This window comes from Cryptotermes secundus, unplaced genomic scaffold, assembly GCF_002891405.2.
Source record: "Cryptotermes secundus unplaced genomic scaffold, Csec_1.0 scaffold528, whole genome shotgun sequence".
Classification (NCBI taxonomy): Eukaryota; Metazoa; Arthropoda; class Insecta; order Blattodea; family Kalotermitidae; genus Cryptotermes; species Cryptotermes secundus.
In genome coordinates, this window is record NW_019724748.1 from 965,630 (window position 1) to 989,781 (window position 24,152).

General features: G+C 42.7%; 2 protein-coding genes across 7 annotated transcripts in view; both read left to right on the forward strand.

Moving 5' to 3' along the window:
- The first annotated feature begins 70 nt into the window (after positions 1–70).
- LOC111862894 (protein-tyrosine sulfotransferase) overlaps positions 71–24,152 on the forward strand; it is a 193,776-nt gene continuing 169,694 nt past the window's right edge. For all 6 annotated transcript variants that reach the window (XM_023848690.2, XM_023848695.2, XM_023848691.2 and 3 more), the window contains exon 1: positions 71–278. The gene's annotated coding sequence lies outside the window, so the exon portion shown is untranslated. The remainder of the gene's footprint in view (positions 279–24,152) is intronic.
- On the forward strand, positions 12,585–13,525 carry LOC111862896 (serine/threonine-protein phosphatase 2A 56 kDa regulatory subunit epsilon isoform-like). Its single transcript, XM_033750842.1, has one exon. It carries the CDS (start codon positions 12,585–12,587, stop codon positions 13,257–13,259), a length of 675 nt encoding a protein of 224 aa, XP_033606733.1. The 3' UTR covers positions 13,260–13,525.

Consider the following 24,152-nt stretch of genomic DNA (forward strand, 5'->3'; position numbering starts at 1 on the left):
CAAATAGTGATATTTATTTTTATATTAGTATTAATAATCTCTCTCAAACGATTGTTCACCTTTATATACCAAGGTCACAAGCGCCCGTTGGTCATTTCCGTGTATCACGGCATGAGGAGTAGTGCGGTTAATGGGAGTGTTGTTTTGTCTTTCACTAAGTGTAAACACCTGGCTGTTTATCAGAGATACAGAAACTAATTAAACCATCTATTGTTATACATCAGCAGCGACTACACAGAGGCAGAATCAAAGCGGAAGGAACAGTTTACATTTTTCAGGTAATTTGTTTATCTTAAAATTGTTTTCATGCCACTTGTGTCATTGATACAATGTGAAGGTCTTATATTTTTTGTCGCATTGAGGCTAATTATATTGTTATTTAAGGAACGTTTTCTTAAATGGCACATTTAATTGTTTTCATTCATGAAGTTACATTTTAATTGTGCTGAAATGGCATTCTCCGAGAAATGAGGAGTCACGATTTTTAGATTAAAACAATAACCGCATGTCCCTCGTGTAAAATTGTTTTATACGTATGGGGAGAAGTTTGTAGTAATTCCGAAGTCAAAACCGTAGTTCTTGATATGCATATTTCCTGACATGTACTTCTTACCATTACAATATATGCCATTTAAGCATTCCACTGATAACAGCTGATCAGCTAAACGCTATACAAATATTGAAGTCAGTGATATTTTAGGGTTCCGGCTATGTCCACATTATCTCTAATCGATTACTCTCTCTGTATAATAAAGTTTGGACATGCCTTATCACAAATGAGATTGTACTGGACGTTTTTCTTGTACATAGTATGGTTCGGAATTCGGCGAAATCTGCTTACAAAAAGACCGCCATTTGGTGACAGTTTGTGACGTATGCACGAAAAATTTACTTACAATGTTTATATTTAATTATTTGTTACTTATATTAGCATTATACAGAATTGTGGTATGTCGACGTTTTGTGCCTAGAATGTACGTAAGTCGCAGTACTCGCGTGTGTGTCTTTTTGTTTATATTAAGAACTGCTGTTAAACGAAAATGTGAACATCTTTGGTTAGAGTTGAACAGAATGATTGAATTTAAATTAGGAGCAGATATAGGGGAGGATGTATAAAATTTATCGAAAATAATTTTAATAGTTTCTATTCGCTGTTACTGAAACTGCGGTCCTCGAACTGTCACATTTCGATACATTCCGGTTGACTTGTTTCAACCCGTTAAAATAAAACACATTGCTTTTTTCGAAGATTGAATATTTTCGGTGAAATTATTGTGAAACGTGACCTCACATGTTACTGACAAGCGTAATTAGTTACTTCCCTCCCGTGGTAAAAGCCGTGCTAAATAGAACATTAAGAATAAATGACATCAGAATATTTAACGCGTATCTGTGTATGCCCGTGACACCTAAACCTGTTTCGCACTTTGCCTTCCCCAAATAATGTGTCAGAAAATTATAGACAGCAACAGATGTTTAGTTTATCCAGCAGCCAACTTTACAGGGGGAAAAAAATCAGGTTAAGGATTCTCAAGAAGGAGGGTTTCAAATTATGTTGCACTCCATTTGATAATGAGTTTTCAGTTCCTCCTAAGCAGAGGGTGCAAGTTCCGCTTTGTGCCCTTGTACAGTCTTGCTGATGGCTGGAGAGGACAGTCCCCACAGTAGGCCTCGACTCATAAAGTTTTCAAATAGATAACATGTCTTTTAGATTAGGGACGCGTTTGAGAAAACAATACGTGATCCCAAACAAGATCACTTCCTCTGCAGAAACATTTGAAGCACCCTATTTCCCCGAGTAGGCTTATCCGAAATGAAATGCTTTGTGCAGTTGTTACTGTCAGTGCTGAAGTGTGACAGTGAAGTTCGCGAACTCACCACCGTGTGCTTGCCGTGCCACCAGTGAACAGAAACCTCAGTATGGTTTTGCTTATTAGCTATGAGCATGAACCGTAGTGTGTACAAATGCTAGGGTGGGTAGTGTATTACATGGAAAGAAAATCACACTATTTCAGTGCCACACGGAGATTTTAGTTGGAAGGTGTTTGTAGTGAAATTGTTGGACAGGAACCACCGTTTCCCAGCCGCCGGGTACCGGGCCACGGACTGACAACGGTTGAGAACCACTGCTGTAGACAGTGTTTTTATTCCACAGTTTATTTCCTTCTGCTTATGATGTGCATCGGTTGTTCTCCACGCGATATTGTGTGGTACAGAACTGTAGACTTCAGTGCACAGTGTGGTGCTGATTCCTTAGCAGTTTGACAGCTCAGCCCGTGTAGCGTCGAGACAGCCGTGCTTGATTGGAGATTCTCTGGGCGATGCGTATCTTCTGGGATGTGATGCCGTATAGTCTGGTAGATGTTTACTGACTTTTAGAGGAACCTTCTGTCTGCGTCCTGGAGAAGCACATTCCTCCAAAACGTTGGTAAACTTCTACCAGACTACAGGGCGTCACATCCAAAAAAAAACACCAATCAGCATACTTCCTGAAGCGAGAACTTCGAATTATGTATGCTAATTAGTAGTGCTCACTATGTTTTAGAAGAATTCTGAAGAAAGTATAAGCCTCTCTTTAGCCTACACGGACCTTCTAATGATGATGATGATAATAATAATAATAATAATAATAATAATAATAATAATCGTCATGCAGTAGTCGATGAGTCCCGTCACTTGTTAATCCCTTCCGGTTCCTTTGTCTGTCTCATCAGAGATCAGAGTCCTTCCTCGGGTTTTGATGTGTGGTGTTTGTAATTTGTAAACAGTTTTGGACACTTGCCACTCTACAAGGACTTAACGTGATGGGAATCACTTGAATTTGTGACCCGTCTTCAAGTGTGAACCCGTTAAACAGATTGTAAAGTGTAAATAAATTTAAATTGAAGGAATCAGTTACTAGGCGTCAAGTTAAAGATTTGCATGCGCGGGACAGGAGCCGTTTACCGCATTTGATACAAAATGAAAATAATTAAAAGAGATCAGTAATTTGCTAAAGTTACATTGTAGATATGTGAACAGAGCTTAGTTTTATGAAACTACGGTTAAAGGTACTCAGTACGTAGTATAAATCAGTCAACAAAATAAGTTTGAGACCAGATCCATATTTCTGAAATAATTATCCCTTAAAACAGCGATGAGCAACCCGCTGCCTGCCGAACATCCCTGTGGGGCCCACGAGTGAATTCCGCGAAAAAAACAACAAACATTGAACTTAATACCAAACCCGAACTATATTTATATATACACGATATTCGAATTTCAAACATTTAAACCTAAAATAAAAAATTACTCTTATATATATTGGAGGAGGTACTTTGTTGGCAAGTGGCCACGGTATTTAATATTCTAATGTTGCAATAAGATTTGGACGGTTGGCCCATGTAAACAGTTCGCCTTGAGTTTCCGTGTGTTAGCCTAAGAAGAAGCACACGAGTAAGCCGAAGCTATTCTGAAGGTAAAAGTAAAGTAAAGCTATCCCTGTAACAGGCCGTGGAGGCCCATAGGGTTGTGAGATGTTGAGGTTCCCACATTTTCTAGACAGTCGGCTCACAGATGGCGGTAAGGTTGTCAGCCCTACGCGCCGGCCGCCCTTTACCCCCAAGAACATTCCAAGAATATTCCTGGTACTCATTTCTGTTAGAGGCTGAGCCGACCCCAGGGCCATAGTGCGGCTGTAAGGATTAGGTCAACTGAAAAAATCCAGTGACCCCATCGGGACTTGAACCCGCGACCTACCGGCTTAAAGCATAGTGCCTCAACCAACTACGCTACCTCGTGCCCTCCTATTCGGAAGGTACCGAATAATTTAATTTGAACGAAGTCTCCACTTGCTTTGATGTGTGTGTGTGTGTGTGTGTGTGTGAGGGGGGTGGTGACTGAACCACCATCATCAAACCTACAGAACACTGACATTTTGAAGAAACTTGCGAATGACGCTAAACATGTGCTAGTCATATTTAACGGGACTAAAACATCTGAGCATGCGCAGGATTGGCTTGGTGAGAAAGGCGTACGAATAAACCCGAGTGGAGCCGGAAATAGCCGAACGATGTAGTTTGATCAGAATTTTTGTGAAAGATACTGGTTAGATTACTGAAAATGAACCTCCCCCTCCCCCGGTTACTTCGACGCCTTTTAAGCATTGTACAACTCTCAAAATATTAGTGCAACTTTTAAGGTACATTTAAGCCACGCGAAAATTCTCGTATAGTAGGGTCATATACGAATCCAGCACAGGGGGCGGAGATGGGAGGTGCGTGACTCTAAACAATGAAGCGGCGTGTAAGTACCAATTACGGGCAGGCATAAGAGGCTGAAAACAAAAGGCCGATTTAATGACAGGATTAGCTCTCTTGTCGCAGCAGCGATGTTGATCTCATGCTAATTGCACTGGGATGTGGGAATAACTGTATATGGACCATTGTACACGTACTTGGTTGCTGCAGTTCTCTGGGACAAGACGGTACGACACGCCCCAAACTAACGCCATGGAGATACATCTCTTTGGAGCGGTTACAAAGTGGACATTTTTGGGCACATATTTACCATCTTCAAAGCCTCACTTTTCTGAACAAATAAGGAAAGGTAAAGTTGTCCCTGTGCTTAACTAAACTAATCGCTGATCGCGGCAATGTGATCATCACGGTCGTAATGCGCAGAAGGGAAACAGTCTCACTGTAATATGACGCAACACTGTACTATAACCTAATGGAGATGAGTCCGCTTTGAGAAGTTAACAGCTACGTCAGGAACTTACAGCACTGTATGAAACCCGAAGGTTCGTTACCGTGTTAATAAGAGCCGTCGCTGATCCAGAGCTCTTGTACCCGCTTGATAAGAGAGGGGTGGGAGACAAGGGCATTCCGGACGCGAAGGTGAAGAGAGACGTCCCAACGTCCCTGCCGGAAATTGAATTCCGAGCGTCCAATCTGTAGCTAATCCTTTTACAGAGATAACACGGTTTGACCGTAAGAGGGACAGAAAGTTAGAATTTGGTTTGAATCAAACCGGAGTGCTCACCGAGTCAGCGGAAGGATAAGATATTATTTACAGCAAAAGTGCTTCGAGTACTGGGTGAGAATGCAGATACCATAAAGAAAAACACACAAACTTTAATTGACGCAAGTAAAGAGGTTAGTCTAGAAGTAAACACAGAGAAAACTAAGTATATGTTGCTGTCTCGTCACCAAAATGCCGGGCAAAATCATGACATAAAGATAGGAAACAGATGTTTTGAAATGTGGCACAGTTCAGATATTTGGGAACAACAATAACAGATCGAAACCTGATTCAGGAGGAAATTAAGAGGAGATTGAACTCGGGTACTGCTTGCTACCATTCAGTACAGAAACTTCTGTCTTCTCGTCTGCTGTCCAAAAACATAAAAATTAGAATATACAAAACTATAATTTTGTCTGTGGTTCTGTATGGATGTGAAACTTGGTCTCTGACATTAAGGGAGGAACATAGACTGAGGGTGTTTGAGAACAGGGTGCAGAGGAGAATATTTGGCCCGAAGAGAGATGAAGTGACAGGAGGTTGGAGAAAACTGCATAATGAGGAGCTTCATAACTTGTACTCTTCTCCAAGTATAATTGGAATGATCAAGTGAAGGAGGATGAGGTGGGCAGGTCATGTAGCACGAATGGGGGAGACGAGGAATGCGTATAGGATATTGGTGGGAAAGCCAGAAGGAAAGAGACCACAGGGAAGACCAAGGCGTAGGTGAGTGGAAAATATTAGAATGGATCTTAGAGAGATAGGATGGGATGGTATCAACTGGACAGATCTGGCTCAGGATAGGGACCAGTGGAGGGCTCTTGTGAACACGGTAATGAACCTTCGGGTTCCATAAAATGGTGGGAAATTTTTGAGTAGCTGCAGAATTAGCGGCTCCTCCTCCATGAGTAAGTAAGTAAGTGCTTCGAGTTCTTTCAGCGGAAAACATAAAATATTTATGCAGTCTCAGATTACCTCGTGGCCTTAGTCACCTTAGTATGTTACATTGCTGATTCCTGCAGAACTGAAGAGGATGTCGTCCAGACGTACTAAGACACACCTGCATTGTGTGGATGTTGCAAAGTTGCTGACTATGAAGCTCCCCCCTCCAGTTTAAAGAAGATGGAGCAGATTTACGATAAAGATGGGAGACATCACATCTTGCAGCCGCTGAGAAGTAACTGGAGGCTGATGGGAAGTGGATATGCCCAGAGCTTGTCACGTGACTGTTGTTTAGAACGCAGCGGACCCCACAAACTTCCTTCCATTTACTGAACTAACTCATGCCGTATGTTACCATATTTCGACTCTTTCCAGCTCTGTTGTTCGACGTTGTGGACCGTGTGTGGGCTCAAATGGCGGACGTTTCGGACGTGTCCAACAAGAACAGTTCAGCAGCATTGCTGTACTGCTGTTATTAACGTACGTAATGAATGAAGACACAGACAAATACTGAGACAACTGTAATACAGGGTACAAGAGGTGTGTTTGTCGAGGTGTCAATCTCGAAGAGTTTCCGGTCGAGGAGATGTTCGGCCACGGTTATCTGATAGCCATCATTATATTCATNCAGCACCACCACCATCATACAGGTTGGCTGCTGTGAAGCCCATTCTGATGTTCTAACGTTGAGCGTCACCTACAGGTTTCCCTGTGGAAACATATACTCGCACGTGTCCTAACTTCTTGCAGTCTGTCTACGCTTGTCTGACAACATGACAAGTATGTTTAGAATATCAGTTGTATTGTGTGTTATTGTGTGTTCTGTCTTATTGTAGTACCACTGCCGCCGGGCAAAAACCCAATTTCAATTAAAATAAATAATAATAATATATATAACAAAGCACTGTCGACGAGGGAGCGGAGTATCGATGGCTTATGCCGCCATTTAAAAGAGTTAACTCCGACCAAAGTTTCGACGGGAATGCAGGACAGTATCATAATATAAAGTTAAGATATTTGGGAACGACAGTAACAATTCAGAATTTGATGCTGGAGAAAATTAGAGGAGATTGAACTGGGGTAATGCTTGTTACCATTCAGTCCAGAAGCTTTTGTCTTATCGTTTGCTGTTTGAAAACATAAAAATTAAAATATACAAAACTATAATTTTGTCCGTGGTTTTATATGGCTGTGAAACTTGGTATCTGACATTAAGGGAGGAACATAGACTGAGGGTATTTGAGAACAGGGTGCTGAGGACAATATTTGGACCGAAGAGGGATGAAGTGACAGGAGGTTGGAGAAAACTGCATAATGAGGAGCTTCGTAACTTGTAGAGTCCGCCAAGAATAATGAGGATGAGATAGAAAGGGCATGTAGCAGGCATGGGAGAGGAGAGCAATACATGTAGGATTTCGGTGGGAAAACCAGATGGACGGAAGCAACTAGAAATAACTAGAAATAGGTGGAAGGATAGTATTAAAATGGTTCTTTAATATATATTAAATATTATTAAATAATATTAAATATAAGATGTGATAGTATGGAGTCGACTGATCTAACTCAGGATCGGGACCGATGGAGGGCTGTTGTGAACACGGTAATGAACTCGAGTTCCACAAAATGCTGGGAAGTTCTTGAGTAGCTGCACAACTGGCAGCTTCCCAAGAAGGGCTCAGCTCGATGTGTGACACTTGAAGTTCTCGCGGTCTTCACTACGTAGATTCTTGCTTCGTGTTGTGACGCCATGTAGTCTGGTAGATATTTATAGATGTTTTGAGGGACGTTTTACCTCCATCCTGAATGATCCTTCCAGAACGCCGCCAGACGCGTACCATGCTACGCGGCATCACGTCCCGTAAGTTTAGTACACTGAAGGATGCGCTGCCCACATCTTCTCCGATAGGTCAGTACACGTCTGCCAGATTACACGGCGTCATATGTTAGTAGAATTCTACGTGTATCAGCTACACATGGAGAGGAAAGACAGCCAGGCATCGTTTAGCGTGCCTTCAGACCGACTGGCTTGATCCTGACAAGGCTTACATATCCAGAGGCTGTGCTTACGTCACGAGCTCATCGTGGTGATCGCTAAGCATGGAAATGGCGATGCAGCCGGAGAGTTTGCTTAGAGCTTGAAATAATGTTAGGTCGAGCCCCTATCCCGACCCGCTCTTTAGGCAAGCTGCCGGCCGCTTCAGGAACGTACCAAATGACCGCGAGGTGTCCACACTGTTATACGTGCAGGGGGGGGGGGTTCTGCAGACGTGATACGTTTCTACCCAGGCTGCAACTCAACTTCCTTGTCATTTCAGATGCTTGTCCGGGATTAAAATCGCTGTGACAAAATTTGATATGTGCGTTAACTTTTAGACATCAACCCGTATATTGGCAGTCTCTTCCAGCAGCGGTGTCCGCGGTGCTTAGCTTGTATAGGCCTCTCCACGGCGTCTGTACTGACAGATGCACATTTGCTGGCGCCGAGCTGTAATGGCATCCCAAACCAGTTTTCTGAATCCAGATTGCCATGGACTACGTCTTTTTGTGATACTTTCTTATGTATCATGTGTAATTTATTTTTAAACATGTTATTACATAGTTTTTGTGTTTAGTGGAAGAGCAGAAAACTTAGGCCTTGATTGGAATTAACTCCTAAAGCGAACTAAACCCTAAGTACCATGTGCCTTCTCTTTAAAAACTTCATATTACTCAGAGAGTGTAAGTCTACTTATGTAGTTCGTATGGTTCCCAGAATAAGCAAGGTCACCATAGTAGCCTCAATATAAGGGCATTCCCAATTTATCCAACGAGAACATTAGAAAGAAAGAGGCTTCTTTACGGAATTGAGCATGTCATTTAGTTCTGAGTGCTGTGAGTAAAGTGGAGTAAAAATTATATTATTAAGGAACAATATATTCAATAATAACTTAAATATAATTCTAGGTATATTCAGAAATAACATTGGAATTAGCAATTGGAACTCTTCATAGTCATCTTCTTTATATTTATTGTTTAGGACCCGAATGTAAGGCAACCCCTCTTTTCTGAGAAGCAGCATTAGAAAAAAAAACTCACCTTACCTTCGGGCTAATACGGTATTTCCATAACTTCTTCAGTCTTCGAAGGGTTAAAAGAATGAAAAAGTTTTATTTGAATTTTATGCAAAGAAAACGTATCCTGAACTGATAGGGATAAGAATGAAAATTTCTCAACTTTTAGTGTAGGACTTGTGACCCGGTGGGCTCGAACCCAATCGTAGACTTTCTGTTCTCTTTGCAGAGGTCTGCTTCCCACGTTCATCCTCATTCCATACTCATTCATCTCGTTCGACTCTGTATGACGTCAGAAGTTGATACAACATCGTAACTGTCCAGATAAGCTTCTATCTGTCTATTTCTCTACAGCCCTTTGTTGGGTCTTGGCCGCTTTTTCAGTTGGCAGGATTACTTGCACGGGGGCTCAGCCCATCGGAAGGCTGCTATCAACACGCAGGGCAGCACAAACACAGACAGACATCATATCTTGAGTGGGATTGGAACCCACGATCCCAACGTTCGAGCGGGTGAAGGCAGTTGATGCCCTAGACCGCGCGATCGGCCACTGTGATGGGCCGTCTATGACATCATTAGCGTGTTATACCTGTGCTGCTCACTGGCGCAACATGGCGAACTGTCCTGCCATAAAGTTAAAGTGCTATTTATTGGCTTCAGATAAGGTTTTATTGTCTTGCTTTGCCGTTTTACGGACGCTACTGCAGTGGCTGATGTACAGTAGCACGACATTGTCAGCTGCTTTGCTACTTGCTGAATCGAAATTAAATTACAACCGTGGTTGCTATGACGGTAGTGGCTTCCGACACTGTTAGCACGAGAACACCCGACACTGGAATTTCTCACGTCGGTGAATACGAGTATGAACATTGTACAGTGATGGTTTGTAGTTGGTAGTTAGAGAGGAAATTATCAACAGATTACACGGCTTCACATCCCAGAGGGCCATATCTTCACTTGAAAGAATGTTTATGTTGTAGATAAGACAAGAATAATTTCAGGAACACTTAAGATATTGTGACGCATAGACCCGTTGCTAGGGAAAGATTCGGTAAACACATTCCCGCGGGAGCCAACGCGCGCAACAATAGGACATCCGTTGCTGAGCAACGGGTCATTAAACACGGCTCCTTAACAATAGAGGCTGTGTTTTCTGTGTTGTCCGTGCATAGTTGTTATAAGGAAGTATTCAGTTGTATAGAGCCGTAGTCGAGCCGATTTTCGAGACTCCAGCCTGGCGGGATATGAGCTTAGAATTGGACTGAGTCGAGTCTTCGGAATTGGCAGTTGCAAAGAAATGGCAAGAGAGGAGTTAGGCTGTGAAAAGAAGGCTTCATGTGTGATTTGAAGTGACAGACAGTTACAAGTCCATTGCCAGGATACCACTAGTGAAGACTGATAATCCTAGTGCGTGTGTAATGGTGACTGTAAAGTGTGTAGGTCAGCAATAGCGCTGTAATGCCTGTAGTCCCGAGTTATGAATATGTATAAGGTGCAATAAATCCGAACCCTGTATGTAGTCGCTAATACACGTGACATACTTTCTTACCCTTGTTATTTGACATGGTTGTGGAACGGATATGATATTTTGAGGAAAGACTATGAAATTAAAGCAGGCCTCTGTCAAAATATATTGACGAGAGAAATATGCTGTTTGGCTTGCTATAAATTAAATTTGTGGGAAATGCAGGGCATTTGTTACGAAGGTCATTGTGATTAGACCTGGAAGGACAAGGGGGTGACGATGGGCTGGGAACATAAAAGGATGCACAACTTAGGTAGGTAAATGCACTGGAAGACTTGGATAAAGTTGCAGGATAATGTTGAAATCGGTTTTATGGATATAGGGCATGGAAGTGTGGAGCGGTTCCATACAGTTTATAGGATCCCATAGAGACACGATTCTTACGTTATTTACTGCAGCTCTTTCAAGGTTTTTTTCTCGAGTCGTTCCATGACGTGGATTAATTTTTGTACAGCTTAATTGTCACAATCCAACATATATCTTTGTCTCGTCTCTTCAGTGCAACCAACTTCTAATTCGATGGGCTGGATCTATAGATCAGATGTCGGAAGATACGTGCATTTGGGGGGGGGCACCGTATTTGAGAGCAGCCACGTGGGAGGAAGAACCATGAATGGGGTGTTAATACTAACACTTTTGTTGAAGGACGTTTCGAGGACGGAACTCGTTTGCATACTCTGGCATACAAATGTTGAGTCACTGTCACAGACTCGTGCTCAGACCGAAAACGGCATTTCAAGGAGAACCTCGTCCGGGGCATGCGGATGCATTTGTCTTTTTAGCCTGATTGAGGTTGGTTGTTTGTCTCTCCATTTCAAGTTGAGTGTAACCGATTTTCACCAAATTTGGTATAGACGTTATGTCATTAGACAAGAAACCAAGCGGACCTAAATAACCAAGAAGTTCTGGGAAGAACTAGTCACATGCTATCCCGTGATTCGACACGGATCGTATGAAAAACAGGTAAATTAGGGGAGATACACAGACAATAAAGTTATCCCATAAGCCATGGGGGGGGTATGCAGACAGGCAAACGCACAGGCAGCAAGGTGATCCTATAAGCTTCCTTTTATTGTTTCAAAATAAGGGAAGTGAAGCTCTTCCCTTCTGAGTGCAAGGCGTACCAGCGTGACGGCCGCAGGAACTTGCGAAGTGCCAGTGACGCGAGTGACACATAATTAGCGTCCTGAAATTGCATCGAAAATTGTGCAACTAGTGACTTTGTTTCTGTTTCTTTTTAGAGCGTGTAAATGGAAAAATGGCCGCTGCGCAAAACCTGTATTTGTGTTTTGGTTTGATGGCGATAACCAATCAGCCATTCGAGCTGGACATGTGAAATGTGATATGAGAATCATAGAAATATCTACAAATTCTGTGTGCAGTATTGTTTTATGAGTTTATAGTTACAAATGTGACGGCGATGCAGACTTCTGAGGTTAAGTCCAACATGTTTAACACAGACAAAGTTTGTACTTAAGTAGTAAGTTCTTTCATAGAAAAAATAATAGTACTGATAATCTGCAGTTGCAAGTTGCAACAATTAGACAGCACTAGGATTCCAGCCCACAGCCATCTGCAAGGGAATTCAGCCAGTGCTTGAGGTGGAATGAAAATAGAACCGGGATGTTTTTCCCCTTTTAATTCATAGGCATTTACTGCCAAAGAAGTAACGGGATGCTTTTAAGCCATTTAGAAAAGAACCGGGATACCATCCCGCCCCACCTCAAGCCCTGTTTATAGTCAAGATTCACATAAATGCCCAGCCAGCCAACTACAGTCTTTCTGGACACAAAACTTTTCTCAGCATTCTATGAATATTCTCTGCCAGCTTTCAGTATCAAAGATATATATTACTGTATGTTGTTCCTGAAGGTTCTATCTTATAGGATATAATACTGTGTAGTCTCTTGAAAGTCAACCAGCATTTCAGAGAAACAGAACACAATCTTTCACAGTCAAAGGATAAGCCAAGCTGGAATCTTAAAAGTGGAAGTTTTCATAAGCAGTGCTCTGGAACCTCCTACAGTTATTAGACTTATTTGACAGTGAAGACCCTCGGGAGCGTCATGGGGCTACGTGCTTTCATACGCAAACAAATAAATAACATCTTCCTTAGGTTTGTATATGAGACAGAGCATTTTAATGGTGTTGGAGAGTTATTGGAAATATTAGGAAGCATTATCAACGGCTTTGCTCTACCGCTGAAGTCAGAACACAAGCGATTCCTCGTAAAGGTTCTGCTGCCACTGCACAAAGTTAAATGTCTGTCATTGTACCATGCACAGCTGACATACTGTGTGGTTCAGTTCCTTGAAAAGGATGCCACGCTAACTGAAACTGTTGTTAAAGGGCTACTCAAGTTCTGGCCTAAAACGTGCAGTCAGAAAGAGGTCATGTTCCTTCGTGAGATTGGAGAACTTTTAGATGTAATTGAACCATCACAGTTTGCCAAAATTCAGGAACCGTTGTTCAAACAAATTTCAAGATGTGTCTCTAGTCCTCACTTTCAGGTGGCCTGTTGTGCACTGTACTTATGGAGTAATGAGTACATAATGAGCCTGACTGAGGAAAACAGCCATGTGATCATGCCAATAATGTTCCCAGCTCTGTACCGCATCAGCAGAGGGCACTGGAACCAAACAATTGTGGCTCTTGTATACAACGTGCTCGAAACCTTCATGGAGATGAACGGTAAGCTTTTTGATGAGCTCACAGCTAAGGCTGAGAGACAAAATGTGTGACTAGCAGTGTACTGTGAGGCCAGAGAGAAGAAAGTTCTTGTGTGCAGAGTGGGCAGTGTGCGCCGACAGAAGACAGTGGTTGAACTGGACAGAGAGACGGACACTTCTACATTCAGATAGTGATAAGGTGACGTCGGACGGACATCCCCTCGAGGTCTTATTCATGACATTTTTGGTGCCGAAACCCAGGAAGTGGGATACATATGATACAACTCGACATGGCGGACGCCGAACTCGGAAGACTAACGAGGAAGCGCCCCGCAGTAAGGGCAAAAGTGACAAAGTTCAGTACCTTTATAAGGAAATCCACTGCCAGCACCCCACTTCCAGCACCCCACTTGAGGATTATGAGTACTACCGAGACCGTTTACAGGAGACCCTGGATCAACTACTTTCATTGGACAGTGATATCCGGGATCTTCTAGAGGACAAGGAGTACACAACTGATGTGGAGGTGGCTGAAGAGTACATCGACTTAGCCAAGTGAGCACTGCTGAAGGCCAAGCGGGAGGTAGAGAACCGACTCGTCTCCACAGGAGAGAAGCCTAACTTTGATCATTCTGTTGTATTTACAATTCCCCAGCTTTTATCATATTTTTCATAGCAGTTTTTCACTTAGCGTTCTATGCTATTTATGTTTCCACTACAGACATTTTTGCTTGCATTAATGTATGCCTTCCACATGATGACCACGAGATGGTGGTTGAAACATGTAGTGAATAAGAAATAATTAAATGTTCTCTTTGTAATTACGAATTTGTGTTCAGACCGTTTATTTGTAACTTGTTTCCTTGGCTGCTTAATCTTAATAACTGTATGCAGATACTGTACCGTTTCTGTAGTCTGGATACTAATCTAACAGTTAATCTAGCAGCATAATCATGGTAGACAGCTAAGTCTGATTAGAGTCCTCACTGTACTGTGGCTCTCCCTGACCCTGGTGACAAAATTATTTTAACCAGTTTGTTGCAGTGTCATAATGCAGACATGCCTGTCAACACGCACAGCTTTCCAGATGATCATAATGGTGAGCACTGGATGCTGTAGCATATTCTATATTTATAGTCAGTGCTTGAGGTGGAATGAAAATAGAACCGGGATGGTTTTCCCCTTTTAATTCATAGGCATTTACTGCCAAAGAAGTAACGGGATGCTTTTAAGCCATTTAGAAAAGAACCGGGATACCATCCCGCGCATCCCGCCCCACCTCAAGCCCTGAATTCAGCACATTAGTCCATAAGCAAAACTGAACTTTGCTGTTGGGTTACATATTTACGTTAACGCAAGGTTTACGGGATGGAACTCTGCAATAGGAAAATTGGCTTTATGTGTTTTGAACGGAATTATTTGTTACGTGTACTAGTGTTATGTAGGTAGATGCGTTCCAGGTGGACCTGCCAAATGTGTGAAGTTCGTAGTTTCAAAATTCTAATTGGTAACATGCCGGGGGGTTAATTCTTGACAGTTTATGAAAGTGATAATACAATTTTTACGGTGAGCTATTTTTGGACATTTATGCAGTTCTGTTATAGCGTAGAGAATTCGAAGTAATGCTGTCAGTGGTTTATTAGGAGTAATGTTAAAGAGCTGCTGTCGCCTATAAGGTAGAAATGGAACGTTTTACAATCTTATGTAGTACTGCTGCAGTAGGAGCTCGCTGTATGTAACGGAATGAGAAATGGCGTTGCATTAAACAATTTAAGTAAAAAAAAAGTAAAGCTATCCCTGTAACTGGCCCTGGAGGCCCATAGGGTTGTGAGATGTTGAGGCTCCCACATTTTCTCTAGACAGTCGGCTCACAGATGGCGGTAAGGTTGTCACTCTTACGCACCGGCCGCGCTTTACTCCCCAGGAAACATTTTAAATTAATTCCTGGTACTCATTTCTGTTAGAGGCTGAGTGAATCCCAGGGCCATAGTGCGGCTCGAAGGATTAGGTAAATTGAAAAAAATCCAATGACCTCCTCGGGACTTGAACCCGCGACCTTCCGGCTTGTAGCATAGTGCCTGAACCAACTACGCTACCGCGTGCCCCCATTAAAGAATTTATCGGAGACTAATTAAATAGGACACTGTGTCTCATAATAGCGAAAATTACGGGAATTGTGACAATCATGCTCCCACGTGGAGCATAGGGCATCAGTGAAACGCTTCAGTTTCTTAGTCTTAGACAGTTGGTAGGACTCCATTGACGGGGCATCAGCCCGTCGCAAGGGGGGCAACAAGAACACAGAACGAATGCCTTGAGTGAGATTCTAACCCAGGAGCCCTGTGTCGGCCCGGCCGATGACATTCATCCCGTCAGGATAGTGACGTGCAGTGCATCGTTAAGTCGGACACGTGCTTATCCAGCAGACAAACTTGAAATGCGTACGTTTCGACATCGCACAGGACCGATTATGGAATATAATTAGATTTCACCTCCAAGCCGTTGTCTAATTACGTCCAACTTTTATTGAAACAAATCGGTAGGCTTCTGAACTTCTGCATGCAGATGCGAATGCCATCGACCCGCCGCCGGAGGTCATGTGAGCAGGGCCACTTCACGTGTCCATCACTTGGCACCAACCTGTCAACTGTAACAGTACACAGGCTTGTGTACATACTGCGTAGCGCGAGTTCTGCCACGTCTCAGACAGTACTCTTAAGAACGCTGCATCCAGTTTATGCAACGATAAGAACCAATCTCCAAATTTGCTTTGATAGACACGGACCGCACCGAAAACGAAAAAAGTAGGAGGAGACACAGGCAGCAAGGCGATTTCATAAGCCTCCTAACAAAAATTGAGGGGGATACACGGACAGACAGCAAGGTGATCCCATATGCCTCATGAGCCAAAAAAAAAAATGGGTGGATACACAGGCAGACAGCACGGTGATCTCATAAGCCTCCTCCTTTTTCTTTAAAATTATGGAAAGTAGACTAAAAATGCGGTGACTTCATGTACCATTTATGTCACAGTTTGTTTCTTTGTGTGTACTGTTAACAGAATACGAAGGAGTGGATACCTGAAGTGCTCTTTGTAACGATGCCTTGTGCGACACAATAAAATTACCATTTTTTCAGGAACCCTTCTGTCTTACTACATTGAAGGAGCCGGGGTAGCGTAGTCGGTATAGCGACTGGCTACGGGATGGGTGACCGAGGGGTCGGAGTTCGAGTCCCAGTAGGGTCAAGAATTTTCTCTTCTCCACGTCTTCCAGACCGGGTATGGGGCCCACCCAGCCTCCTATCCAATGGGTACCGGGGGCTCTTTCCCCAAGGGTAAAGAGGCCGGGGCGTGAAACTGATCACTCACCTCCAGATAGTGCCGAGGTCAAGAAAATGTGGATTTATACATCCACTCCCTCATACGCCTTCATGCCGCAGTGCTTAATTAGTTAAGCACAAGGACAACTTAATTTTTTACCTTGACTAGCTCAGCTTCTGTCACATTTTCAAGAGAGTTCCGCGTACATTCCTCCTCCTCCTTAGCATCATCACGACACTTCTTTCCATTATTAGCCTAGAATCGTTCCGCTATTTCGGAGGTCTTCCCGGACCTTTTTTCCCTTGGTTGTATGTTGAGGCCCCCAACACACTCAGTTCCGTACACAGTGCTAACTGCGCAGTTCGGTCTCGGCGTGTATTAAAAGCTCAAAGACCTTTAAACAGTTTACTATGAATGGTGGCCACTTCACTATAGTTGAAAATTGTGTCATGATGTCCACTCAGGAAATTATATGTTACGTCGCTATCACTACGCTTGTGGGAAGAAAGAGGAAATGCAGAGTCACTGCATCTTCGGCATTCACTTTGGTGACCAACACATCCTGAGCCTCTTATTTCTCGACTCGGTCGCTGTAATCTTTTGGTTTCACGTTCCAAACGCATTCTAGACTTTGATATAACTCAGCGAATTCCATAAGAAACGCTTTTGACCATTTAGCCATGGAAAATTTAAAACACTGACAAATTTAATGAGAAGAATACTGGCCAAAGTTTGTAACAACATAACAGAGGTCAAGAATACAACTGAGTTCATTCCGTGAGAAACTCCCTATACGGCGCAGTTAAAATATCAAAAGAAAGCAGAGTCCAATAAGTCCACAAATTTGAACTGATTTCTCCTCTCACGTTGAGTTTGAATTGGCAGTTTCGGACTGCACAGGTAGAACTGTGTGTAGATCTTCCCGAATCTTCGCGCTGTCAGCGTGTTCTCTCCGTTCCCAGAATTCTGTTGTTTGTGAAATCTCGCAAATGCCGTAATTACTTCTGCGGTTCAGAAGGGTGTATCCAGGTGTCCTCAAGCGCCGCGTTTTCCCTCATGTCAGTGTGCACTCTCTTAAGTTTACTGCTGCGTATGTTCCAGCGAGGGGCCCCTGGGCCCGTCACACTTCTCGGTGTGGCGCGCTAATCCATTCCGCTAAGGAGCAAATAAAAATATTGGGTTTGAAAAATTCCCAAATTATTTTTAGAGGGATATATACACGTCATTCATTTAAATTTAATACCAAAACTACTGTTATATATTTTGGAACGAATGCTTTGTTGGCAGGTGCTCACGATGTTTGATGTACCGATATTGCGATAAGATGAAAACTGCTGGCCTGTGTAAACAGTTCTTGATTTTGTGTTTGTGAACTCGATCCCTTTTGGCTGCTAGAACTGTTTTTCTTTTCCTAGCTTGAAGTGAGATAACTACTGTCGGGATGTTAGTCTTGGGGGAATTGCACGCTTTCGAACTGGCGTGATTTGATTTAGAAGTAGGTTTTGCATTGCTGACTGATGCCTGGAGATCAGACAGAGTGGTTGTGCAGTGGTGTTCATCAATGTGAAAACGGTATTAGCGGAGTTTCTAGTTTAGTAGACGAGAATGTCTGTGTGGTATCACATAGTACATAAAGAAAACAGCGAGGGCAATTAGGAAGATTGTATGAAAGTGATTTGGCAGTTTCGCTTGCGCATGTGGTTGTTAGTAAAATATATTTCAGTTCACTAGTGTTAGGCACAAACAATACTGAATATTTAAAAAATGGGACATTTCCCTTTTCCTCTAAAAACCTCGACATTTTTTAAAAACAGGACCCGATAAAAATTATTAAAAACCATGTGCAAAGCAAACTTTCGCGTTGCATAACGTGCAGTCATTATTCTCATTCACAGCTTTAACAAACGGACATTCGCTCTTAATACTGTCATTAATGCTGCACGTGCGCGGAGCCATCACTGCATGGATGTGAACCGATAAATTCTCACAGGCTCTCACAACACAACGTAACGGTCGACAAAGACTTCAGAGAATGATACAAGCGGAACTTCCTTTGTGGAAGCAAATCAAAATGGGAAAAATTACATATTGTCAACAGAAAAACTAATAATTTGTGAAATTGTGTTTTGTGATTTAGCCACCCGGAGTTTTAACATCATCATAGAAATGCCAGTTACTGAGAATAGCATCCATTACCGAGCGGATATCGATGGAAATTAATGTTACAGAAGAGCACTTACCGAATCCCACTCAGGGCATGGATGGTTAGTTTGTGTGTGGGTGGGGGGGGAAGAAAAAAAAAGAAGAAAAAGAGCACGTAAAAAGCGGGACATTTGAAATAAATCCGGGACAGCGGGACGAATGGGAACCCTGTGTTAGTACCGAATAAAATGCGAGTGTGTTAACGTTATTTGTTTAGTTTTCTTTGAAATGAGATGTTGGGCCCTGCTAGGGTTGCGGTAAATATGTGCACTGAAAACTTATGTGTATTAGGGAGGGGCAAAATGATTCATCTTCAAAACCGTCTGCCTCGAAGTATAGTTTATTTAAGGCGTAACGTGTCCCTGGAATTTTAGCAGAAGAAATAAAACCTTTTAATGACGGGGAGATAATAGAAGAACCCTACAGATAGGTGCTGACGGGAAGTGTACAGTTTTTCTGCGTCATGTTGTTTATAAAAATTCTCAAAGAACAGCGTGTCGTTGATTACTTATGATATGTAGATGCCATTCTAATTATTTAAAACACGCACACCAAAGACATAGGCGTTACCCTAACAGACTTCGACACAGTACGCCCCACAAAAACAGTTCACCATCGAAAAATGAGACACACAGCAAACTAAATTATTTAGACCTAACCATCTCGGAACAACAGAATCAGTTAACTTCTGATATATTGCAAAAACCCACTATTACTACAGACCTAATTATACACAGCAACTCATGCCATCCATATGAACATAAAAGGATCTTCAGTAAACTATTTAATCAACCTCACGAATACATATCCTGGCACAGATGAAGTTAGAAATGATGGACTAACAAAACAACCGATTCCACCCAAAACTAATTTACGGAAAACATAAACACAACCCTGACAACACGAACTTGCAACCTTCACCAATTTCGGGACTGAAACCAGAGCTATTACGAAAGTATTCAAGAACAGAAATATAAAAGTGTCCCTTAGAAAATCCAACAAACTAAAAACACCAAATAAAACAAAAACAGAAATAAACAAATAACTGACATATTCAGTCAGAGTGGAATCTGTCAATTAAAATATAGCGATTTCCCATGAAAATATATCTGACAAACTGGCAGAACATTTAAAATACGATTCAAAGAAACTTCATGTACGCCTCACACATGATAGACACAGGGCACAATTATCGCTGCTTTAGAAGCACTTCATGGAGAGAGGTCAATTAATAAACACATCAGAACGGTTTCACAGAAACTCGGCGAACAAGAACAGCAAATGAACGATACATTCGCAGACACAGTCCCGTGTTTGATTTAATCATAAACACACATTGATCCAGTATAATGAGTAATCCCGCAAACTAAAACACCCCATCCCATCCCCACTAACATATCCGCTTCCTCGTCATCCCACAACGTGACCAAAAGGTACACAACATTCAAGCCCACACATTTGTTCTCTCACTTCAGTTGTGTCCCGGCGGCTCCTATACGCACACTACTTAAGTAAGAGTTCTGCAGCCCTACAAGACCCGAAACGCACGCATTCACCTGCAGCACCAACAGCACCAAACTCGGCACTCAGACCATGCACCTCCTTGCCCCAAGGGGAAAGCGTGGAAGCTTCAGTTATGTGTTGCAACATTTGAGTTCTCACGGTAATGACTCCTGAGGATGTGAAACCGCATGGTCTTGTAGATGTTCACCGACATTTCGGAAAATGGCTGCAACATGTTCCTCCGAAACATCGATAAACATCTTCTTGACTACATGGCGTCATATCCGATAATACGCTAATGTTCATCACAGTTGTACTTCATTTTAATGATTTTTCTCACCCGGTGACGTAACAGCTGATGCAAGCATGTTCACGTTGTGTATGTACATTATTTATACAGCGACCAATCAGTAGCTTTACAGCCCTTTTGTTGGGCCCTGGCCTCTTCTTCAGTTTTGTTATCTATAGACAGTCGGTAGGACTCCTTGGAAGGGGATCAGCCCGTCGCAAGGCCGCTACGTAAACAGAATATACGCACACACAGACATCCATGCCTCGAGTAGTATTCGAACCCACGATCCCAGCGTTCGAGCGAGCAAAGACAGTTCAAACCTGAGACCGCGCGGCCACCGTGATCGGCGCAGTGACCAAAACACGCACATTAAATTAAAGGTACACTTCAGACTGTAGTTGAGCCGGTAACAAGGATGCTTATCAAACTGTTCTGTTTGAACAAAATATTGCAAGGTTAGAGAAACCAGGAAGCAACAGATTTATCAGCTTCTAGGCACAAGCGAGTAATGATTTCGAGATGTCGTGTACCGCGATCGAAGAAGGAAGAAAGAATTCCTGTCGTAAGCAAGTACTTGAGAATAGTGGATCTATTTTGAAGCCCAGGGTGAACAGTGCTATGTCGGAGTGTATAGCGGTTGAATGGGACTGTCTGTAGTCAGAAACGGCGGAGTTTAACAAGCGAAAAGTAGAATGAATAATTTTGTTGTTTACAGAAGACAAACGGAGGACGTCAGTTGCACGGCTCCGGTTTATATAGTGCAAACTTATGGCTTCATATTTTTATTTCCAACGCAGGAAACTTTCATTGTTCTAGCAGATGTTCTGTGCGGGAAGCGGAGAATGCAAAGTTTACCCTCGCAGGAACTTTTTATGACAATATTTCGGTTCTGAAGTAAATATTAGCTACTTTACCACGATATTCACTGTGTAATTTATAAGCATTTCATTGCACGGCAAAATTTGCTGTTGCCTGCTTCCACGAATTGTCGTGAAGCCTGTAAAGTCCATGACACGAGCATATAAGAAGACGAGCCCGATATTTTGTAGATGATTGTCTTAATCGACGATGCTTTGTTAACTGCATAATTTTATGATAAAAAGGTAAAGTTGTCCGTATAACAGGCCGTGGAGGTCCATAGAGTTGTGAGACGCTGAGGCTCCCACATCTTCTTTAGACAGTCGGCTCACAGGTGGCGGCCTTACGCACCGGCCGCTCTTTACCCCCCGGAATATTCCTGGTACTCATTTCTGTTAGAGGCTCAGCTGCCTCCGTAGTCTAGAGGTAACGTTCCCACCTCATGACTTGTAGTACGCGGGTTCAAATACCCGGCGGAGGTCGTCGAATTTTTAAGGGCGGAAAAATTCAGGGAACAAGTCCTCCGGGAGGGACTTTAAGCCGTGGGTCCCGTGTCGTAGCTTTACGGCACGTAAAAGAACCTCATATCTCCAAAGGAGGTCACTGAGCCAAANGATATAGAGACTGGTAGAAATCATAGAGGGAAGCACAATGGACCAATACAGGTCTAAGTGCATGGGGAAACCCACCCTCTCCAATAACTAACTAGAGGCTGAGTCGACCCCAGGGCCATAGTTTGGCACCATAGTTCCATGTCTGTTGCAACTGCAGGAACAGTGTTGCTACTCACCTCGCTCGGCGCTCTCGAGCCTTGAGGACACTCCAGTAACAGTATTTACGGTGATATGTTTTGTTACTTTAGGAAGTGTGCATGTTTCGTGATCGACGCTAAGGCGTTTTATGTTCGTACGAACTAGGAATAAATTAATAATTAATTTGTCCGTACTGCACCCGTAAATTACCCAACATGCCGGTCCAGTTTTGTACTTCTTGACTTCTTGGCCGATTTTTGACGATCCTGATTTTATTTCTTGTTTATTAAGCTGCTATTAATATAATTAATATCCATTTTACGTATAATTGAATCCATTGTATTGTCTGCCGTACATTCACCACCAGTACGAAAATTCATCGCGCGTTGACCCTTCAGTCAACCATTCCGTATATACTGGAGCAGGCGGCACAATTTTGGATAAACTTTTCAGTTTTACTGTCCAGTATTGTCTCTGCCGGAAGCACAATGCGAGGCACACCCGCTTTACATTATGACGACGTTCCGCTTCCGGATTTGGCCCTCACAGACAGTTTGGATTATGAAAATTAGCACGCGATTCGACGGGATGTGTCTGAACGGGGACAGTAACTTGCCTTTGCTGTGCATATTAGAAAACTTAGTCTTATTTTACTATTATTAGATTACAGTAAACCCTCTTCAATCCGGTTACAGTTAATCCTGATCGAAATGTGGAAAAACGCTGTTCACAGTCAAGTACGTACTTTAAAGGACACGTGGCATTTAGGAAGGCAGATGAATCATTTGTCTTTTCAGACAAAACTTGACAGTTTCTTCAAACCGGCATTATTACGTTCAAATACAAGTACAACCGAGTCCTCTATCGATGAGTGAATGTACTGTCTTTTTGTAGTTTCTAAATAAAGGCTCTACCGCTATATGTTTTATTTATTTCCATAAGGACTACTTATGTCATTACATTTTCCATTTATTTGTGTTCTAAGTATTTTTGTCCTTTAGGGATACCTTTTGTTTCACTAATCCGGATGACCTCTGCCCCCCGCCCCTGCAGTTACCCCGGATTAGCGTGGGTTTATTGTATTTCTGAGTTTGTAGCTGTTATGACGTGTTGAGGCCCTTCGCCCCTGCCTTGAACCATGTGTAACATGCTGATAATTTTGTATTGATACAGCAGTGACACAGAGCATGTCTTGCTTGTTGCCGATAGACCCAGATTCTGTGTGCTATCTTGCAGTAGAACGTTCCGCATCGCTATTTCCACCAAGGGGAACATGTTGTCCAAGGAAGAAATTAATTTGTGTTCGAGACGTACTGTTCGAATCATGACCGTTACTCCAGTTATTTGAATTCGGAAGATTATTGGTCTCACCTATTCTCTCCAAGAGAATATTGAGATAAAATTCTGGGACAGTGCGCGACTGCTTTCAGTTAATGCTACGTCTGATCGCACGTTTACTGACAGAAGCGAGCACAAGTCTGAAGTCACGTATCCCTCGAGACGTGAATTCCTCCGGTGCGGACGCCCATCTGCTCTGCCGCGTCCCAAGAGTACATTCAATCCTAGTAATGACCTGCAATTATGTTGGCTTCAGAACTCTGGATCAGATTATGAACGGATCATTCTTAGGTCGTTTAGTGACGCTGTTCCGGTGAAGTGGGACTTGGAGTCGCTAAGGTTCTTGCGGAATGAGAAGATCCTGGCCTCTTTCAAGGCATTGCCATAGCATTTGCTTGAAGAGACTGCATCGGGTACGATACTCATGTCGTTACCTCCTGAACAAAGGTTAGGTCCCTGCACTTCTCATTTCAGGCACTACATAGGCAGGCTGTTTTCGATTTTGCTGATTGTTAGGTTGCCTTTTGAATGGTTTCCTCAATCGCTGTCCAAACACCATTTACTGCTGTTTTATTCGGAGGTCCGAGTTTAGTACACAGGATTTGTGGCACTAGGGCGTCCATTTTTCTGAGTATTTCTGTTTTCTTCTGCTAGTTGCCATTTCATTCTCTCGTGTGTCTCCCGAGGCGAATTTGCGG

Excerpts from the sequence above, each read along its gene's own strand:
- LOC111862896 (XM_033750842.1), top strand. The coding sequence starts at position 12,585 with ATGGGGCTACGTGCTTTCATACGCAAACAAATAAATAACATCTTCCTT.